General features: G+C 42.8%; 1 protein-coding gene across 4 annotated transcripts in view; it reads right to left on the bottom strand.

The window, feature by feature from the left end:
- Positions 1 to 19,101, bottom strand: part of LOC146969598 (protein phosphatase 3 catalytic subunit alpha) — a 69,814-nt gene that overhangs the window by 6,416 nt on the left and 44,297 nt on the right. For 2 of the 4 annotated variants that reach the window (XM_085760004.1, XM_085760002.1), the window contains exons 7-13: positions 19,011 to 19,088; positions 17,955 to 18,049; positions 8,438 to 8,563; positions 7,378 to 7,449; positions 5,613 to 5,639; positions 4,538 to 4,622; positions 2,791 to 2,888 (exon numbers count right to left, since the gene is read on the bottom strand). In XM_085760004.1, coding sequence (XP_085616130.1) covers positions 2,791 to 2,888; positions 4,538 to 4,622; positions 5,613 to 5,639; positions 7,378 to 7,449; positions 8,438 to 8,563; positions 17,955 to 18,049; positions 19,011 to 19,088 — 581 coding nt within the window. The remainder of the gene's footprint in view (positions 1 to 2,790; positions 2,889 to 4,537; positions 4,623 to 5,612; positions 5,640 to 7,377; positions 7,450 to 8,437; positions 8,564 to 17,954; positions 18,050 to 19,010; positions 19,089 to 19,101) is intronic. The other 2 variants (XM_085760005.1, XM_085760003.1) reach the window with 1 other exon arrangement.

The raw sequence follows: 19,101 nt of genomic DNA on the forward strand, positions 1-19,101 counted from the left end.
AAGGACACATGGGTGTTAGCAAAGAGGAAGGAGGAGGAGAGGGATGAGCCTTAGCTTTTTGATGAGTTCCAGGTCTGTAAAAGGAAGGCGACACATGTTTGTGGCAGCGAATGACCTCATGGTGAGGACTGCATCGTTCAGATACTCAGAGGTTTGACAAGTTCTGACAAATGACTCGATGTAGTGACAGAAAAAAGATGAATACGGCAGGGACGAACACTGATAGCAAACACAACACCATAAAGCCGGGGATATATTAGTACTTCACTTTTGATAGCATAGATGGAGTTTAAAGTAGGACAAATGGAAAACAGGGATAAGATCTAAGTGCACGCATGATTGTTGGATTTATGGCTGTGGCTTAATTATTCATGTAGAATCAAAGCACCGCGGACATACAAAGCAGTGTTATTGTTGTGTTGTGTGGAGCATGAAGCGACATCTGGAACTACAAGATTAGCAGCTTTTGATATGAAATATCAAAAGTGCCGGCTTAGTTTTTGTGAAGTGTGAAGGGGGGAGGGCGGGGGAGCTTTGGTATTCAAACCACTTACCAATTTCTTACAGTCATCCTCGAGATTATAAATCAACATACAATACAACTGTGTAAAATGACAAGGTGACAGCAAAGTGACGGCTATACAACACTGACTATGAAACACAGTGCCACGAGGATGAGGAAAGATGACCATATTAAAAAGAAAAGAAAAAAAGGCACGAGGGCAATACAGAAACTTTACAGGATGGCTGATGGAGTCAACATTACAGTAGAAGCACACTGGCGTCTACATCAAGGAGGGGAGCAATGTGATTCTACCAATGTTGCAACAGGAATCTCTGAACATCACTCTGCCTCCACTGGGGTTCTCTTTAGTGTCAGCTGCTTCCAGATGGCTTCAACGCAAATACTCCTCACATCCATATACATATATATTAAGTCTTAGGACTGCTACTGTCATGCAGGTCATTAGCAGACACACTTATGTCTATCCAGAGATGATAGTGAATATAGTGGTTCCAACAACTAGATACTTCTGTCCATTACTATCTTTAACTACTTCCCACTGGATATCTTAATATTTGAACCTTTTTTCTCTTCTTTCTTTATCATTTAATATTAGTTTAGATTTCAAAGATTCACAGAACCCCTGTGTGTTCAGCCTAAACCAGTGGGGCAGCAATAGAAAAGAGCTCCCTAACTGAGAAATTATGCCAGACTTTGACCAGATGTTATTACACTCCCATGTGGTAACAGACTATGTGCCACTTGTGTAATTAACCAAATATGCTGTTACATGATTTGTGAAAACAATATTAAAAAAATAAATTAAAAAAATCAGCAAATTCCTCTGGCTGTGTCATCTAACCTGATATAAACTACACTTTCACAGCTAAAACTAAACAATATTCTCTATTGAAGTGAAGTGAAGTGATGTGTCTTTATCAGAAATGGAAAGTTGAACACATAAATAATAAAAAAACACACTTGCTCAATTCCATAAACTGACTTCATGTACTTATTACAGTTAAATAGAGAATACTGGGACAATCTGCTAACTTTATCACCATGCATGCAGGAGTACACCCCAGTGGACGACATCGAGTAAAATACTACATTTTATCTTTTATCATCATCATCTTGCAGTCGTTACTTGTGGCCATACTGTAGTTGTCACTGTTCAACAGTCATTACTCAGACTTGCTTGACTGCAGAAAGGTAAAAGATAAGTGTTTTTCTGTGAGAAACCTGGAACTGTATGTGATAGTACTGTGTACAGTGCAACACTGAGTATTCAGGAACGTGCTAGCTGATGTTTAGCGAGAACCTACGAGAGGAGAGAGAAGTTACTCAGATTTCTGCTTCATCATGTGAATGAAAAGGCAGACAGCAGCTATTCCCCTTTCATTCACAGTTGGTTGTGTCAATTCCAATTCATCCTTTGAATCAGGGAGAATCCTGTGTCTGTCCTGACAGAGCACGGCTCCGACCCACTAGCGCTCAATTTTTTGTACAATAGCGTGGCTGTTTCTGTCAGGAGGCCAACTAAATTTGAAGTGTTTGAAAAGGCTTTTTTCCAGAAAGCCTTTACTTCCTGGCTGCAGCTGCTTGTTAAACTCATTTAGGGAGAGTTTGGAATTCAACATGACAGGGTGAACTGAACTCTAAACTTGTCTTACAGAAAGAAAAAAGAAAAAAAAATAGCAACAGAATACTTGCACAACCGATTATACCTGCAGTTTCTAGGGAGAAAAGAGAAAGAAAAAGATACAGGTAATATTTGAGATAAAAACCAGTGGAATACAGAAAGAGACGGGGACGGGAAGACAGCGTATTAATGCGAGACATCAAGAGGGAGACACATTTGAGAAGACAAAGGGTAAAGAAAATCTGCTGAATGTATTTGGCATTAGGGGCTGCTAGAAAATATAACGTGATATATTTTAAAGCAAGTAATCCAGGAAAAATTGCTACTTTTAACTAGTTCATGGAAAACTGCATTGGGCAGCTGTTATTACTGTACTTAGGTGTACTTAACTTAACATGCAGTATTGAAAGGATACTGCCAGAAACATTTAACTACACTTACAGTATTACTCTGAGGCAGCTATTTGAAATTCCAGGAGCATCGCTGAGGGGAAAGTGAAGAAGTTTGCACAGTACAGTACACCCTGCACTCGGAGCTAGTGCTTCATCCAGGGCACTGCTGTGTAAGGGGGATGTGCGTGTGTGCGAGAATCCCTTCTGGGGGTCATAGCGTGGCTTCTTGGGGTACTTGGTGACAGTCTTACCATTCTGCAGCTTTTCTTTGCCACCGGACAACACTCCGCTTGGTAGCATGCCTGTGGGGGTCAGTCCCTTCAGCGTCAGCACGCTCTCACTCTCCTCTCTGAAACACAACATAACTAATATTAAAACCTTCCATGGTGAATGACAACAAAAATGAAGCTCCCTTTCTTCTAATCGTTCTTACTAAATCTATATTATCCACATAATCATAGGTAATCAAGGTTTGCACACACAAAGTTGAATACAGACATCAACATAAAAGTTGTTATTGCTTTATCGTGCATCAAGCAGACGCAGAGACACATTAACATCATTCTGAGTTGGGTTTCTGACGATCAGTCAGACAAAACGACCCTCTTTTATCTCTTTTTTCAACTTTTGAGAGAAACATCTTGCTCATTAACTGCTAAATCCTCCACTGTGTTCATAAGACAGTAACATTTTCAGCCTGCTGATGCTGAGCAGGCTGTGCACTTTGGATCTCTTTGCCGAAACCAGCTGCCTGTTGTAGCTATTAAAGCTGCAGGTTGTAAAACCAACACAATGGCTTTACAGGTGCTAAAACACTCAGAGAGCCAAGACCCCTATGTGGCTGCCCCCTTTCACATCACATAATAGTGTAATAAGTTAACCCTTTGCAAATATGAAATGGATGGATTAGTACAGTTTTTAAAGGGGAACTATGCAAGTCTGGTCGCTTTTCAGCTGTTTTAGTAACGCTCCTCTTGTCCATGTGCATTTGTTTACAATGAAGCCGGCGAAAAATCAATACATGGAGCGGTGGATAACGTTATATAAGATATACGATGTTGTGTGCATTTGTGTAGTCAAGGTGAGCAGAGATGAGAGCTGGGACACTGGGGCGGCGACTGAGTAACTACACTGATGTTGCAAGGTTGGTTTTCAGCCATGAGACGCTAGGTGGGCAGAGAGACTCCATTCTCACAGTTAGCAAGTCACAAGTCATGTAGTTAAAGCAGAAGTAAGCAGAATATTTGTGTTAATATAAGTCTTAAATAGTTTTATCTTCCGACAGCAATCACTTATATAGAGTGTTTGGTCTGAAACACGGGTCTGTCAGTCACTCTGCTCTGCTGTAAGCCGAGGAGAAAACTTCTTGTATACTTCCTTGTATCCTACAACCTTTATCCAATGTGGAGAGAGAACGGCATGAAGGGCTGTGAGTGCAGCCAAGGGATGCGCGTGAATGTGGTGACGTAGGATCGCCCGGATCGCTTACTTCTGCTTTAACTATCACAACTATCACAATTAATCCGGAGCTTTTTAATTAAAGCAGAAGTAAGCGATCCGGTCGTTTTGGCTAACTTCTTGTCAGCCGATGGAGTTAGCAGTCCCCGCTCTCGTCCCTACGTCACCACATTCACGAGCATCCCTTGGCTGCACACACAGAGAGGACTGCCCTTTATGCCTCTTTATTCTCTCTCCTCATTGGATAAAGGTTGTAGGATACGAGGAAAGTTTTCTCCTCGGCTTACAGCAGAGCAGAGTGACTGACAGACCCGTGGTTCAGACCAAACACTCTATATAAGTGATTGCCATCGGAAGATATAACTATTTAAGACTTATATTAACATAAATATTCCGCTTACTTCTGCTTCAAGGTAAAAATGTAGCATAGCCACAGGAGAAATCCTGCTTAGTTCCTCTTTAAGCGTCAGTTTTACCTTTTGCAATGCAGTCAGGGTAACAATGGTAAAACATACCGGAGCATTCTTTAAGCTAACATACCTGAGCACAGAGAATACTCTGGCCATCTTTCCAATGGCGCGGATCTTGTTGCGGATGACCTCCTTTCTGGCAGAAGCAGTGGCACCTGAAACAGTGATACAGTGTGACTCGTGCACAAAACCACATCCTATGGAGGTGCACTCTAAACGGCACTGCCTACAGTATACTATGTGTGTGTATTTGTTTTAAATTCCAAGTGCCTTTATTCTTTAAGTACCATACAGTTTAGTAAATGTGCTTAGACAGAACATGTTTGTTGCGCTATTAGAGCATCAGAAGACCACGATGCAAACACAACATGGTTATTGAAGCCTGAGGTTCAGATTATCAAAGTAGTTCAACTCCATCCACACCATCACAACACCTGAGTGATTCTCAGCATTCACTGCATCCATGCTACATGTATCATACCAGTACTAGTAGTTTTCAGCGCTCGTCCCTTTAAATCCGACACGCTACTCTCCCCAGACGGCACTTAAAAATTTGATATATCATTGTAAATGGCCACAGCGGCTTGTCCAAACATGTCTTTTCAGCAGGTTCGATGAGCACACACTATATGAATTTTCCTGTGCTGTGTTTTGGTTGCAGAGACTCAAACGGGATTTTTCCTGAACTGGAAAACAAAACTTTGTTTAAAGAGACCCCTTTGCAGAATAACAGTTTAAAAGGCCCCAGGGAGCCAGTGTGGAAAATGTATGAGCATGAAGAATGGAAATGAAGTTGGTGTGTGGTGAAAGGCTGGGTAAAGGAAAGAGCCGATGTCTTGTTTAAGACTTTTCCTTTCATCCTCAGTGAAAAAAAGGACTGATCCCCTGTGGTAATAGCACTGGTAGTACTTTTTTTGATGTGTACATCAAATACCTTGCTTTGGCTAAATGAGAATGACCTCTCTGAAGCTGTTTTTTGTCGATGTGTCAATAAAAAAACACATTTTAATTAAGAGCAGTAAGACTCAGAGGTGTTAGAGGGTGCTTTAAACAGTGTCGTTAGTTGACAGACTGAAATTCAGAGAGCAAGCACTAAACAGAAGTCTATCTACCGCGGCACACACTGGTATGGCTAGTGTTTGTACCTTTTTTGGGGGCATATATTAGCTGTCCTTCTCAAGAAAACACCCCCAGAAGAGAAGAGGAGAGAAAGGACAGAGAGATCAGTGGATGGCTGTAAAATGAAAGAGGAGGTGGCGGAGAGGTGGCGCACAGTGAAACGAGAGGCAACAAAGCACACGTGTAAAGAAAAAGCGATGCCTTGAAACACAAAACTCTGAAAAACATAGAAAAGAGAGAAATTAGATGAGGTAAACCAAAGTTGTGACATCACAGCATGAGTGAGAGAAAGAGGAAAAGAGGAGGAGAGGAGAATGCAAAAGAAATGAGAGAAAAAAGAAGTGAGGTTTGAAATATGACTGGAAACCATGGATACAATGGCAGATATAGAGCAGGGCAACAAGATGATTGTCAGAGATTACAAGGCCATAGAAAAGGAGATCATGAGTGAGAAAGACAAATGAAAGAACAATCCAAATGTCAAAATAGTGAAATTAACAAATATTATGAAAGTGGAGATAGAAAAAGAAATGAGTTCAGGAGACACAAGGGTGAAAGTGAGGACAAGGAAATGTGAAGATAAAGTGGATCGATTAAAAGCAATGAGTGGATGAGAAGGTGGAATGTATGAAATGTTAAGGGACGACTTATTATTTGAACGGCTGCGTATTGTGGGACGCCGTGTTCCTTCAATAATTCATTAAAAAGGATGGACTGTCGAGTAGAAATTCTTTTTCCAACTTTTGTGGAGGATTGAAATACTACTGTAACTCTGAGTAACAGGCCTCTCCTGCAGGAGCCGATGGGCAGAGTTTGGTGAACGGGGGAGGGGGGGGTCACCTCACCTGGTCTGGCTGCAGTGGCAGTCAGCTACAGGCTCTCTCTGCCTTGGACTCCATCCTGTTTGGTTTTGTTGTGTTTTGATTGTCTTGAGATTAATTTCCTTTTCAGTTATACAAAAACGAAACTTATTTCTGCATGGTCTTCCCTCTTTTGTTCAGCCTTGTAGTTATGGCAACAAACAACATGAATTTGTAACTCAAACACAATTCAAAACTCTTACTACAAATCTACTTTTTTCAAATCCACATGAACTGTTTATATTCTCTGATCAGCATTGGCCACAATTTTCAATCTGCAGGATCATTTAAATATCGCACAAGGTTTTAACATGTGCCTGAAATCTGTCGACATCCTGACACTCCACCCTTGGGTGCTGTTTACAGAGTCAAACTGTGTGCATCAGTAAACACAAAGAGAGAGAGGAGGAGGAGGAGGAGGAGGAGAGGCGGGCAGTGAGATCATTTCCTGTTTGGCAGAGTGGGGTGTGGCAGGCAGAGGAAAAACTGGTCATCTCATTGTAGATAAACCACTTGGGATCAAACAGATGAGTCCAACTTGCCAACATTATATAAAGATAAAAAGCATGATAACTGTATCTAACTGTGCTGTTTGGACTCATGGGGACTTGCAGTACAGAGTCAGCTAGGGAAAACAAAACAACACATTCAATAAGTGTCGTTACGAATTTCAACACTTGACCCCTAGCTCAAGCTGTTTTCAGATGTTTAGAATTTTTGTGGTTTTGGTTGTTAAAGAATGTATAAAATTAAATATCTAACCCGAATGTTTTTAAAAATTGGGCAGAGCAGCCCTGGTATGTGTAAACACAAAGAATAAAAAAAACTGTCTTGATTTTGAGAGTGTGTGTGTGTCCCTGGGACTCGTATTAGCAGAGGTCTCCCTCTAGTGGACATAGTGAGGACTGTGCTGGGTGTTGTGCTGTCTCACCATCCAGCTCCTCGTCAGTCGTCAGCTCATCGTTGGAGCAGATGCTCAGTACGTTCACCAGCATCTCAGTCACTGCGACAGAATAAGAAAAGGACAGACAACGATTGGCAATTATTTTTGGACCACTTTGTGAGTAACCTTGAGTGTGCAGAGGGTTGTTCTGCTGTGAGTCATGTGGCACTAGTTAGGCAGTTGACCCGGGTGACCCCCCCACACGCCCTGTGAGAAGTGACCTTGCAACACAGATGGTCACGGCTTTGTGTGGGAGGGTCACACCCAAAATGGGCTGTCTCACTTATTTGGTAACTTAGCATGTGTAGTATCTACAGTATGACTATACCACACTGAGTAACGGTGCTATACTCCAGGTTTTTCCATTGCTTACTCAGGAAACTCAACGTTCAAACAACAGCTTGTACTTGTCTTCCACTTTTAGTGTTTGTTACTTTTCTATGGAAGCGTATTGCATTCACTTGAAAAAAAAAAAAAAAATCTGGTTTTTCTGAGTAATTCATTTTTTGGTTTGTATTTTGAATATTTTTTTCTGTTTTTCTGACTATTTTTTTTCCTCCTGTTTTTAGAAGGTTTTTTTTCTTCAAAACCCTGCGAGAAGCTCCCACCTGCAACTGACGTTTAACCACTCGGTCAAGCCTCCACTTCATCACGGATGAAGATTAGATCTTCCATATGATACATCCATGGATATGCTATCACCGGAATTGTAGATTTTCAAAGGAAAACCCCACTAATTTTTCTTATTTTCATTGTGTTCCCAGTAAATTCAGATTTATATTGAAAGGAAACTAGCTGTTATTACAGAACACCTCCTCAGAGATCAGGTCTTACGTTACTTGCAGGTGGGAGCTTCTCACAGGATTTTGAAATCTTATTAGCTAAGTCAGAAAAAAATTCCCCCGAAAACAGGAGGAAAAAAAAAAAGTCAGGAAAACAGAAAAAAATTATTCAAAAAAACAAACCAAAAAATAAAATACCCAGAAAAAATAGATTTTTTTTAAATTCAAGTGAATGCAATACGCTCTATGTGTGTATTAATGAGCACCTTTCTCGCCGACAAACGGCAGGGACCAGGTGAAAACGTCCATGAAGTTGGGCAGCCAGTAAGGGTGAGGTGAACAGTTGAACTGTCGGATGTTCATCACGTTGTTCTCGTACTTCAGCACTGCCGCTGTGGAGGGACAGAACAGACGAGGGAGGTGGTTGTTAAACATGACAGATCAAATAAAACTGCTTTGGTGCTGGTCCTCCAGCACATTAAGATGAATTATGGTCACAGATGGTCTTTTAAACAACTTAAGATTATATAGTGTGTCTGTCAACATGTGCAGAGAATGCCTGCCAATGAAAATATGCTTGCAGTTTTTATGCTTGAGGTACTGGTGTGACAATAAAATGAAATGCAGCCATTATGATATCTCAATTTTCTTCTTATAGAGTCTCAGACAGGAGGCGGCGGTCTGAAATGAGGAACCAAGTCCTTACTTCACTAGACCAAGAAAAAGCACCAGATCAAATTGAGGTCTAAGTCCATTACCAGCCTGCATCCTGTTCCCAACCACCACTTAGAAATCCTGTATGCACTCAGCAGCTGGGAGACACTAAGGCAAATATTGTATGCACCCTTTTGTCAGTCTGATGTGTCATTAGGCTGAGGAGAGTTGCCCACAAAGTACTCAGCCTATAGAAACAAGACTTAGAGACAAAGAGTGATAAACAGTGAGAAAACTAAGATACTTCTTGTAATTCATTCTCTGGAGATGCTTTATTCAGGCGAATCCTAAGGGAGACGTGTTGCTGAAAGCTTTTCTCCTTTAATATTTATATTATCAAATTTAATTAATAAAAGGCTGGGTGTTCAGTAAGTAGTTTGAAAGGTTTCTGGGTGTTTTCTGTTTCTCACTTTTTCTGGTTTATGATTCATTAGCTGCAAATGCTGTGCAAAGCTGTGACTAAACAAAACCACCAGTTGCTACAGAGTGGCCGCAACACCTTCATCACACTGAAGGCCCAAGACTGAAGCCTCAAATGCTGTCACTGTCAGGACGCAGGAAATGAAGCAATTCAATAAAAAACTAACTACTAAAAAAGATGATGATGATAGTGATTTGTCAGCATCTACATACAGTATGTCTCACCCTGACAGAGGGAGTGGTATATCCACTTCATTTCTGACTGAGAAGTGAAAATGAAGGGAAGGAAAATGCACACACAGGCATCAAAATGAAGGTAACAAGCATTTGGGTAGAAAAAAAAATCAATCCCTTGTTTTCACCCCTCTGGAACATTTCCTCTGCGTATTGATTACGGCCTCCAGTGAATCATGCCTGTCATTTACAGGATTGGATACATGACTAACATCACAGAAACACATGGCTCAGCATTTGAGCTCTTTCAGCCTGAGCTCTTTTCATTAGTTAACAGAAAAGCATCAATTTCTGGTGAGCGGGGGTGAGGGTGGGTGGGGTGGGGTGGGCAGAGGCAGGAAGCTGAGGTAATGACGAAGAAAGCCTGCAACAGAAATAACACTATATGATCATCAGTATACGTACTGACAATATATTCTCATCTTCCAGGGAATGTGACATAGAAATGCTGACCTGCTTTTGCAATCATCAAAAAGTTTTCTCTAGTTTCCAAGGCTTTAATACCATGGTTTGCGTCGGACGGTTCACGCCTCCGTGTCGTCCATTAATTTCTGATAATGGACACCTCGTCGGGCATAATCCCTTACGTATATCAAATATGCATTGCATTAATTGAAGAATTTATGAGAACCTTGAAATCTGAAAGATTTGAATTGACAGTTTGACATTTTGTGCTTCTTTGTTTGTTTCTTACCCAGGCTTATATGAGAGTATTGCTACCACTTTGTCCAATATATAAAGCTAGCCATCTACTAGCATGTTCAGCTTAGCAGGAAGACTGGGTACAGGCAACTCATAAATCCTATAAATTATGAGCTGCTGCTATGTGGGTTTATGACACAGCCTGATTAGTTGTTTACTGTGTCCGTTCAGTTGTTGTGCTAAGCTAAGCTAAACTAAGTTAAAGGGATAGTTCAACATTTTGGCAAAATGACCCATTGCCATAATCGCTATAGTTTTGGAGTAGGTTCGTTACCTTTAATTGTCGGTGCAAGCTATTTTTAGAACGGCGGAGCAGAGCCACAAGCTGCTCATAGCTAGAGGCTAATGGGATTTCTTGGTTTCCCTCATCAAATACACAATCCAACAACTCCAAAACGCTCTGATGGACAAGTTGTGACCTGCACATTCACCAAGCTATGAGATAACGGAACGTTACGAGACAGAGTTGTTTTCGAGGTAAATTCATGCAAAACTACTGATGCACGTTCCCTTCGGGGGCAGTTTTTCGGCAAGCAGTTTATGCATTTGCCTCGAAAAACAAGTCGAGCTTGCACCGACAATTAAAGGTAACAAACCTACTCCTAAAACTACAGGGATTATGGCAATGGGCCAATTTGTCCAAATGTTGAACTATCTCTTTAAAGCTTAGTTAAACTCAGCTAACCATCGGCTAACTTTTGCTATATATTCAATGAAAAGATCAGAGATCGATACCAGTCTTTTCATCAAGTGAAATAGTCAAAATGGATGGGTAGACTTCATTTTTAGTCGAGTTTACTTCTTAAAGCAGAAGTAAGTGATATATTTGTGTTAATATAAGTCTTAAATAGTTATATCTTCCGACAGCAATCACTTACATAGAGTGTTTGGACTGAAACACGGGTCTGTCAGTCACTCTGCTCTGCTCTGAGCCGAGGAGAAAACATTTATCGTATCCTACAGTTTTTATCCAATGAGGAGAGAGAACGGCATGCAGGGCTGTGTGTGCAGCCAAGGGACGCCGTGAATGTGGTGACGTAGGGACGAGGACTGTTATGGTGCGTTCAAGGAAACTCGTATTTTTCCGACCGTGAAGTGGTACCAGTTCGATCTGGTACGAGTTCACCGGTCGGAAGTTACGAGTGGCCGTTATAGTGACTTTCACCAGTAAAACAGGTCGGAAAAACACGAGTGGGTTGCCTGGAACGCTACAAAGTCGTAAGTTGTGACTTGAAGCTGTAATTTACGATTTCAAAAGCCTGCCTGGAACGCAGCATTAGCGAAAACGACCGGACCACTTACTTCTGCTTTAAACTAAACTGACTCCCACCAGAATCACCAAAGAGACGCTACACTCACACAAAATTTAAAACAGAGCATCTTTAAATGATTCAAGCAGCTATATTAATCATGGAAAAACAGAGACTGGTTGTGTTTAAGCTGCTGTTCACAGCGAGGTTGAAAAAGAAGAGCGGTTCAATGATAAAAGCAACAAAGCATCCATCTGACAGCAGATGACTCCATAAAAGCAGCTGCGACGGCAGTCGACTATCCTTATGTAGGGACTGGCAGCCGTGCTGGGATTAAGCAAGTACAGAAAATCAGTTTCATATAAAGCCTTATCATAATCACATGGCCCCTGTGCACTGCTGACGTGACATGGTCATCGTCTCCCCAGCAGTGACCACAGCATGCCCTGTGGGACCTCGCCCATGATTAACGCACAGTGTGAACGCGGGTGTTGAGGAAAACATGAGAGCCGCCAAACACAAATATATCCCTGCTGTATATAGAGGCCCCCCGATCTCTCATTCCCTCTCTCTCCTACTCTCTTGTCTGGTGCCCCAGATCTGCATGAAAGCGGACACCGTGGCTGGGTCATCATGGGGGACTTTCCTGCCTCCTCCCCTCTTAGGGTCCGGAATAGCAAGTCATCAAACCTGGCATCCCAAGCAGCTCTAACCCTCGGTTGCAACACAAAGCGGGTCAGAAAATATCCCGCTATGTTAGGGTTTGCCTCAGTGTGTGCGTGTACATGTGTGTGTGTGTGTGTGTGTGTGTGTGTGTGTGTGTGTGTGTGTGTGTTTGTGTGTGTAGCCAGCCAAGCATGGTAGTGCATTCAGCGCAGTAACTATGCGATCCAACTGGTCCCTTAAGTATTGCAAAACATTACATTCCACTGTCATCACCTCTCACCCATCCCAAGCTGCACAGATGAACACACACACACTTCCTTCAACACAAACGGCAACATCTCCTGCAGGGGAACAGCCCCACACTGTATAATTAATGTGGCATTATTATCAATATCTGCTGCACACTTACTACCCAGTCCAATAAGAAAATCATTGTATTGGGCTGACACACTGCACCCAGACAGGGCTGTGGGTGTGTGTGTGTGTGTGTGTGTGTGTGTGTGTGTGTGTGTGTCGGTGTGCATGAAAGCAATTGTACGCGTGGGCAGCCATTGCATAAACATCACATACTGCATAAACACCGTGGAGGCACTTGATTGAATGCAGCCATGAACACCCGGAGGGAAAAAGGCAGAGCGGGGGAAAAGGTCAGCCCCCCTGCTGTTGCTCCTTCAAATCAGATTCCCTTTAAAGGAACAGAGACACCCAACGCCCCCCCCCACCCCCCCTGTGCAAACACAACAAACATGCTGAGCGCTGGGTGCGAGCAGGTCAAGGGGCTCTTTGTTTTTCAGGCCAGATGAGTCGGCAGATGACGATGACACGAGCCGAAAAATGTCCTTCCTTCCCCCATGATCAGAACAGGCTTGTTACTTCAAATGCACAATTACATGCAAAGTTTCTCATGCAGCAGCAGCGGCAGCGGCAGCAGCAGCAGCAGCAGCAGCAGCAGCAGCAGCAGTAGGACTCTGCTCTTGTGGCGACCAGCTGCTTCAACGCTGCGTGACAGCCACTAGATGTCTCTGCTGCTCTGACGGTGTTTCGACAAGGGGTAGCTGAGGCCAAGTCCTGCTGCCACGGTAACACAGATATTGCAAGGCGACGCCCGCTCATTAATTATTCATGAGGGAGTGCCTTGAGCCGGTTTCCCCGGTAACAAGGACAGTTAATTCTGCATTGAGATCAGGGGGAGATTCCCACCGTCCTGCTGACTGCATATCTGTCTCTGAGGTCTGCTGTGTGAACTTCCACTGGGTTCCCATTCCACACCAGATGTTCAGAGATCCCCAGACCATAATATTCACTACTGGGAAACTACAACTCAATCCTGTCTGCTGTGTCCACACAAGTTGAGAGCCAAGTCCTCCTCTGATTTCAGACCAGTTTATTGTAGAAGACCGGGTGATTTGATGTGAAACTTGCTGATACCTGAAAGCAACATGCTGATCTAATACACTTTCATCTGCACCGACACCGAGGCAGTGTGGCGACCTGAAGCTGCCACTTCACTGAGTGTGGATCAGTTCCACAAAAGCCGGTATGATACTGTGAAATGTCATCACTTCGCCAACATCATTTCATGCAACACTGGACGTTTGCTTGAAATGGCAAAGCATTTACTGCTGGTATATGAGGATGAAGTGCTTTTAATACCTGCACTCATTGTCACAAATGTACAATATCAGCTAATGCAGGTGTGACCGGGTAATTCACTGCATATGGGTGGGGGTGGGTCTTAACTATCTAGATTTTTGACCTTTTTACCTACAGTAATCAGGAGATACCTTGTCATTTATTGATGGTCTACTAACTGGTTTTGATTCCATACACATTTCACAGCCTATCTCTCTGTTTTACATTCATTTGGTGTTGAAATAAAATCATACTCAAGTTTAATCACATCTATTGGTCTTGCGGCATGGATGATGAAGCTTCTGATCTCAAAACGTTTTCATTTTGACATTTGTTACTCCATTTGAAATTATTGTGGGCTATAAATATCATAGCTAATGGATCTCTTCTCTGGTTTGGTTTTTTTTTATATTGAAAATGAGTTTGAGATGAAAAAAAAAATCAACTGATGGCTCTTACTAGCTAGCTTTCGGGTGCATGTCATAGTCTTCCTCAATTGTAATGGCTATACCTCAATATACAGTGCTATTCAAAAATATTCTAATATAATATACTCAAATGAAGTGATTCTAATCAATTAACAGAATTGGAATCAGAACTTATAAATCCTTTCACCAGTGATCCATAATATACTAGACTTTGCTTGTCCATACCTGCTCACCCTTCCTGTTCATTTTTCTTTTTTAGGAGCAGCATGAAAAGTTTTGCAACATGCCCATGTTTACAGGAACTGAAGGGAAGCCCAGTAACGACCGGAGTGATAACAGATGGGTGGGCATCTGTAGCCAGGGATACTCTTCTCGCTGGCACTCGTGACGAGGGGGAAAAATGAATTCCCTGCTGCGCTGGCGTCATCACTGCCCTCGCTTCCATCCTGCTATTTATTCCAGTGGCAGGGCCAGGAGCCAATCATGCCACTCTATTTCCCTTCTCTTCAAATCACCAATCTCCACTATCTACCAACCTGCACATGACCACCGGCAGGAAACGGTCAACAAAAAAAAAAAAGAAAAAAAAAGAAAAGGGAGAGAGGAAAAAAAAGTGATCTCCGTTCAGTTTGACCTGTGGGTGAACCCGAGTGATATCCTGGCCTTTTCTCTTGGCAGCAGCACATTTAAGTTTCCATTTAATCCATGCCTGTTTCTACCTCAGCACGAAGCAGTCATTTGGTTATATAAGGTGTAGCAGGTGTGCAGTGGCTCTAAACCAGCCAACCCTTCACTGTCTTGGGGGTGAAGTAAAAGATCAGCGTCGACAGCTTTTGGCAGCATCACTGTCATTTAGCTTTTATTCCATCTAAGCACCACAACCATTAGGATTCAGTTGTTGGCTTTCTGGCCCGGTCAATAATGATGCAGCAGAAAACATTCCATTAATACAAAACCGCAAGCAATCTCTGAAGTGTACAACTGCCAACTCCGCCATCTCCTCTCCACTGCAGTCGCCTCAGGATTCAAGCAGTGAACGCTCCAGCAGTGCAAACTGCTAAATCACTGCTGCTGTGTTTTCATTTCCCTGCCAGCTCACAAATGTCTGTGCTGCTTTTCTGATTTCAGTTAGGAGGAAGGAGGGAGGAGGGAGGATACTGGGGTCAGGGTTGTGATGGACAGATGGTCAGCGCCTGACACTGCAAAACAGACACTTTGACTTGAAAGAAAAAGGAAGGGATAAATGGCGTCTCGAAGCTGAACTTTGTCTTTATAGAACCACGTCACCGTCATCATTCACGTGCTGATTATCCTGAGTCAGCTACATGTTCAATTTACGTCCAGTAGAGGAGGTTTTCCTCGCTTGTTTGTGTTGCCTCGTATATATCCTCCGCCCCCTCCTATCTGACAGGAGGTGCACTTCTGGCTACTTTTTCCCCCCACGTGGAGAGGTCTCATTGGTTAATCTGGCCAACTCCCAGCACTAGATTGATGGGACCTGCTCATGCTTCCTCCCTCCCCTTTGAGATTTATGTGCCCACTCGATTGGCCATCAATCACGGGACATGCACAGTGGGCTCCGAGCTCCGGCAAGAAGCTAAGAGCAGAGCAATTCATTACAGAGGCTTTGCTGCTACCAGTGAACCCCACCCACATGACTGATTAGAAGAGCATCAACAGGACTAACAGGGCTGTATTGGTTAGCTGTGCCTGCCCCAGTGGAACCCTGTGTAACATGTGTGTGTGTTTTTTTTGGGGGGGGTTGGGTGTTTTAATACAAAATCTCAAGCTAGACTTTTATCTTGTGGGATGTTTATTTGCTTGGGAGCTGCTCTCTCTCTTTTTATATTTGTATTTTAGGCCAATGATCCTGCCACTTAAAGACAGATATGGCCAAAGAGAAAAGTGTGTTTCATTTTCAAGCAGACAGTGAATGATGACAGAAATAAAAAGGCGTGTAGTGTACAATCCTCCAAGGTGAGATGCATCTACAGTATGTGACTAAATGAAGTCAGCTCTAAAAACAAACACACAGTAATCTCTTTTTTTCTTTCTGATAACTGCTCTTGCTTCGGAAGGCATTTTATCAGCTGAGGGTCAGCAAGTTGCAGCTGAGACGACGCTGCAGACAAAACCCTCTCCGATACTCCGACTCCTCTGTATTCAGCTCAAGGGGTGCAAATGACCTGCCAAGCAATGGGATGCCAAAAAGAAATAACATCTAACATACATCTGACATCACTTTGCTTGTTTGTTTGTAGTTTGTACTGTGCCGTGTTGTGTTGTGTTGACTGTGAACTCTTGGAAGATTAGCTGGCATGGAATAAATGGGGTCCTAATAATAAACAACGTACCAGACAGCGACACCGTCTTGCTGTTTCTTGACGATTGCGGGGAAGGCACTGAGGCAGCTCATGGGAGAAAGAGTAAACAAAAGCGACCTAATCTCCGATCAAAGAAAAACACACCTGCAAGTGGGCCAAAACAAAACAAAAAAAAAGGACATCCCTCGCTCCGTTGCGTAATGTGCACACCCCCGGCAGCGCTGCAGCAGAAAGCTCTGGTGTGGCATTTCATCACGAGAGAAATTGCAAAACAGCGTGCACCGGCACCATCGCTCTTTCCTTCCCATTTCCATTTCCTGTGGTTTGCCCAACACCGCCCCCATCCAAACATGCCCCCACAGCCAAGGCAGATACTGTCTGTTCTCCTGGGGAAAGTGCTGACTCACAGCACAAAGGCGAGCCTATCTTGTTGCGTGGGCATCGTAGTGCAGCATAGGCCGCCACCGAGTGCCAAGTGAGCCGGCACCGGGCCACTTCATCTCACACCAGCTCTGACCTGACTCAAGTCCCCGAGCTTGTACGGTGTTAGGATCAAAATGCATTATGGAGAAGGAATAGAACACTTCTCCATTGGGATACTGATAAAGTGTGACAAATATAATGATGCTACTGTAACTTTCTTTTTGATGCACTTAAGATGAAACATGAAAACTCAAATGCAGCCCAAACCTTTTCAATTCTCAGGGCTGCCATTAACTAGCAGGGATAAGTAGAAAATAAATATCTGGTAAATAAATCAATGTATGGGAAACAATTTGTCAAACAATAGTTAGAATTAATATTTGTAAAATTTCAAAACAGACTTATTGTCATTGCCATCATTGTTGTTTAGGGTTACTTAGAGCTAGGCAACGAAATGACATCCCCATTAAGTTTATTATAGCAACATTGTGGACACTGATACTCACAGTTAATAAAATGTTGTTACTGATCCCACTCAGAATCAACACTAACAATCCCTCAAATATAAAAGTCTACCTAATAATTTCCCAAAAAACTTAGTAATTCAACTTTATGGAATTAGTTTAAGCGTTTCAAGCCCTTAGCTAGCCAAAGACAGACATGTTTTGATCAGAGAAATTGCCCCAACTTTTGCAACAAATGTTTTTACTCGTTACCATCACAGGCCTTACGCTATCGTTGTGTCCCAGGAAGTCAATACCTCCACTCTGAATGTCTTCAATAGAATGGAGCCGTTCATAAAGTTATGAATTGTCTTGATTTCCTGATGCTGTGATTAGATTTTGTACAGATCTGAGACCAGCAATGATTTTTCAGCCCTAACCCAACAATCTGTAAAGGTGATGTTGCCCTGTGGAAAATTGTGAATATGACACGGTGGTATTCAGATTACAAGCCACTGAAAAGTGCAAATGATAGATTCCTCCTTACCTTTGTTGTTGTAGACATCTAAATAGTTGGGTGCTGAGAAGATGGTGATAAGGGACGGGAAGCCAGTGGTCTGACTCTTTCTGTACATGCGATATCTGGTAAAACATCCAAATGGGAGGTAAACATTAGTAAACATTACAACATTACAGCAATGGATTACTCATTGGCTTTCAACCCTGGGGATATGATTAGCCACAACAGTGTTTATCTTTGTGTTGGTGTGTGTAAGATGATGCATCAGTAATGCCTCAGGGGAGCAGATCCCTGTGCTGCAGGAAAAGGTGTCCTTAAGCAGTCTTCACACTGAACAATCTCAGCTTTCAAACCTGTCTACACTTTGTTTCTCTGGTCTCAGTGTGTGGCGTTTGGTGGTTTTCATAGTTGAAATGGAGTAAGTAATTGCTGCACCACATTTTTCAGCACAGATTCTAAAAAGGCACCAATTACACAAAATAAACATCAAATCAAACTCAACAACATGGTTACTTTTGTGGTCTGAGGAGCCTTGGGGCAGCACCCTCATCTGAGACATGGCAAGGTGTCCCATGTGACTGTGCTGTGGGAGTGCAATGGTAAACAACTGTGTTGCTGAACCTCCCACTGCCTTCACCTCGCTTAGAGGGAGATCAGCTTGACACATCCACCCACCTGCCTGTTTTAAAAACCAAACTTTTCAAAGAGGCTTTCCAGTGCCTTTATTGCAAATCCAAGTTACACTGGTACTATACCTCCTTTTGTGCCCAAATTCAACATGAATAAAAAAAAAACACAGACCAAAAATAATAATTCTTGAGTATTTGGCAAGATCTGCATCATACCATCATACCACATCTGACCAGCTCGCTCCTCCTGCTGGATCCATTTTCTACTTCTTGGATTAACACGGCTTTTCTCGAGGTTCAGACTGCACCGAATCTGCTCTGCAGACAGGCTCAAACAACCCCACCCCCCCCTCGGGCACCCGGGGAAGCTTTTCATTTAATACCCTGGTCTGAATTACTCTGCTGTGTGACAGTGTGATGGGAGAAGATGAAATGCCACACACGCAACACTCACCCAGCATCCTGCGCTTCATGGGCCCGGATGATAGATAATAAGTTATTGTGTTGTAGAAAGTCACAGACTGCAGGGTAGCTGTTGAATAAAG

This window comes from Trachurus japonicus, chromosome 18 (assembly GCF_045865225.1).
Source record: "Trachurus japonicus isolate A0001 chromosome 18, Traja_1.0".
Lineage (NCBI taxonomy): Eukaryota > Metazoa > Chordata > Actinopteri > Carangiformes > Carangidae > Trachurus > Trachurus japonicus.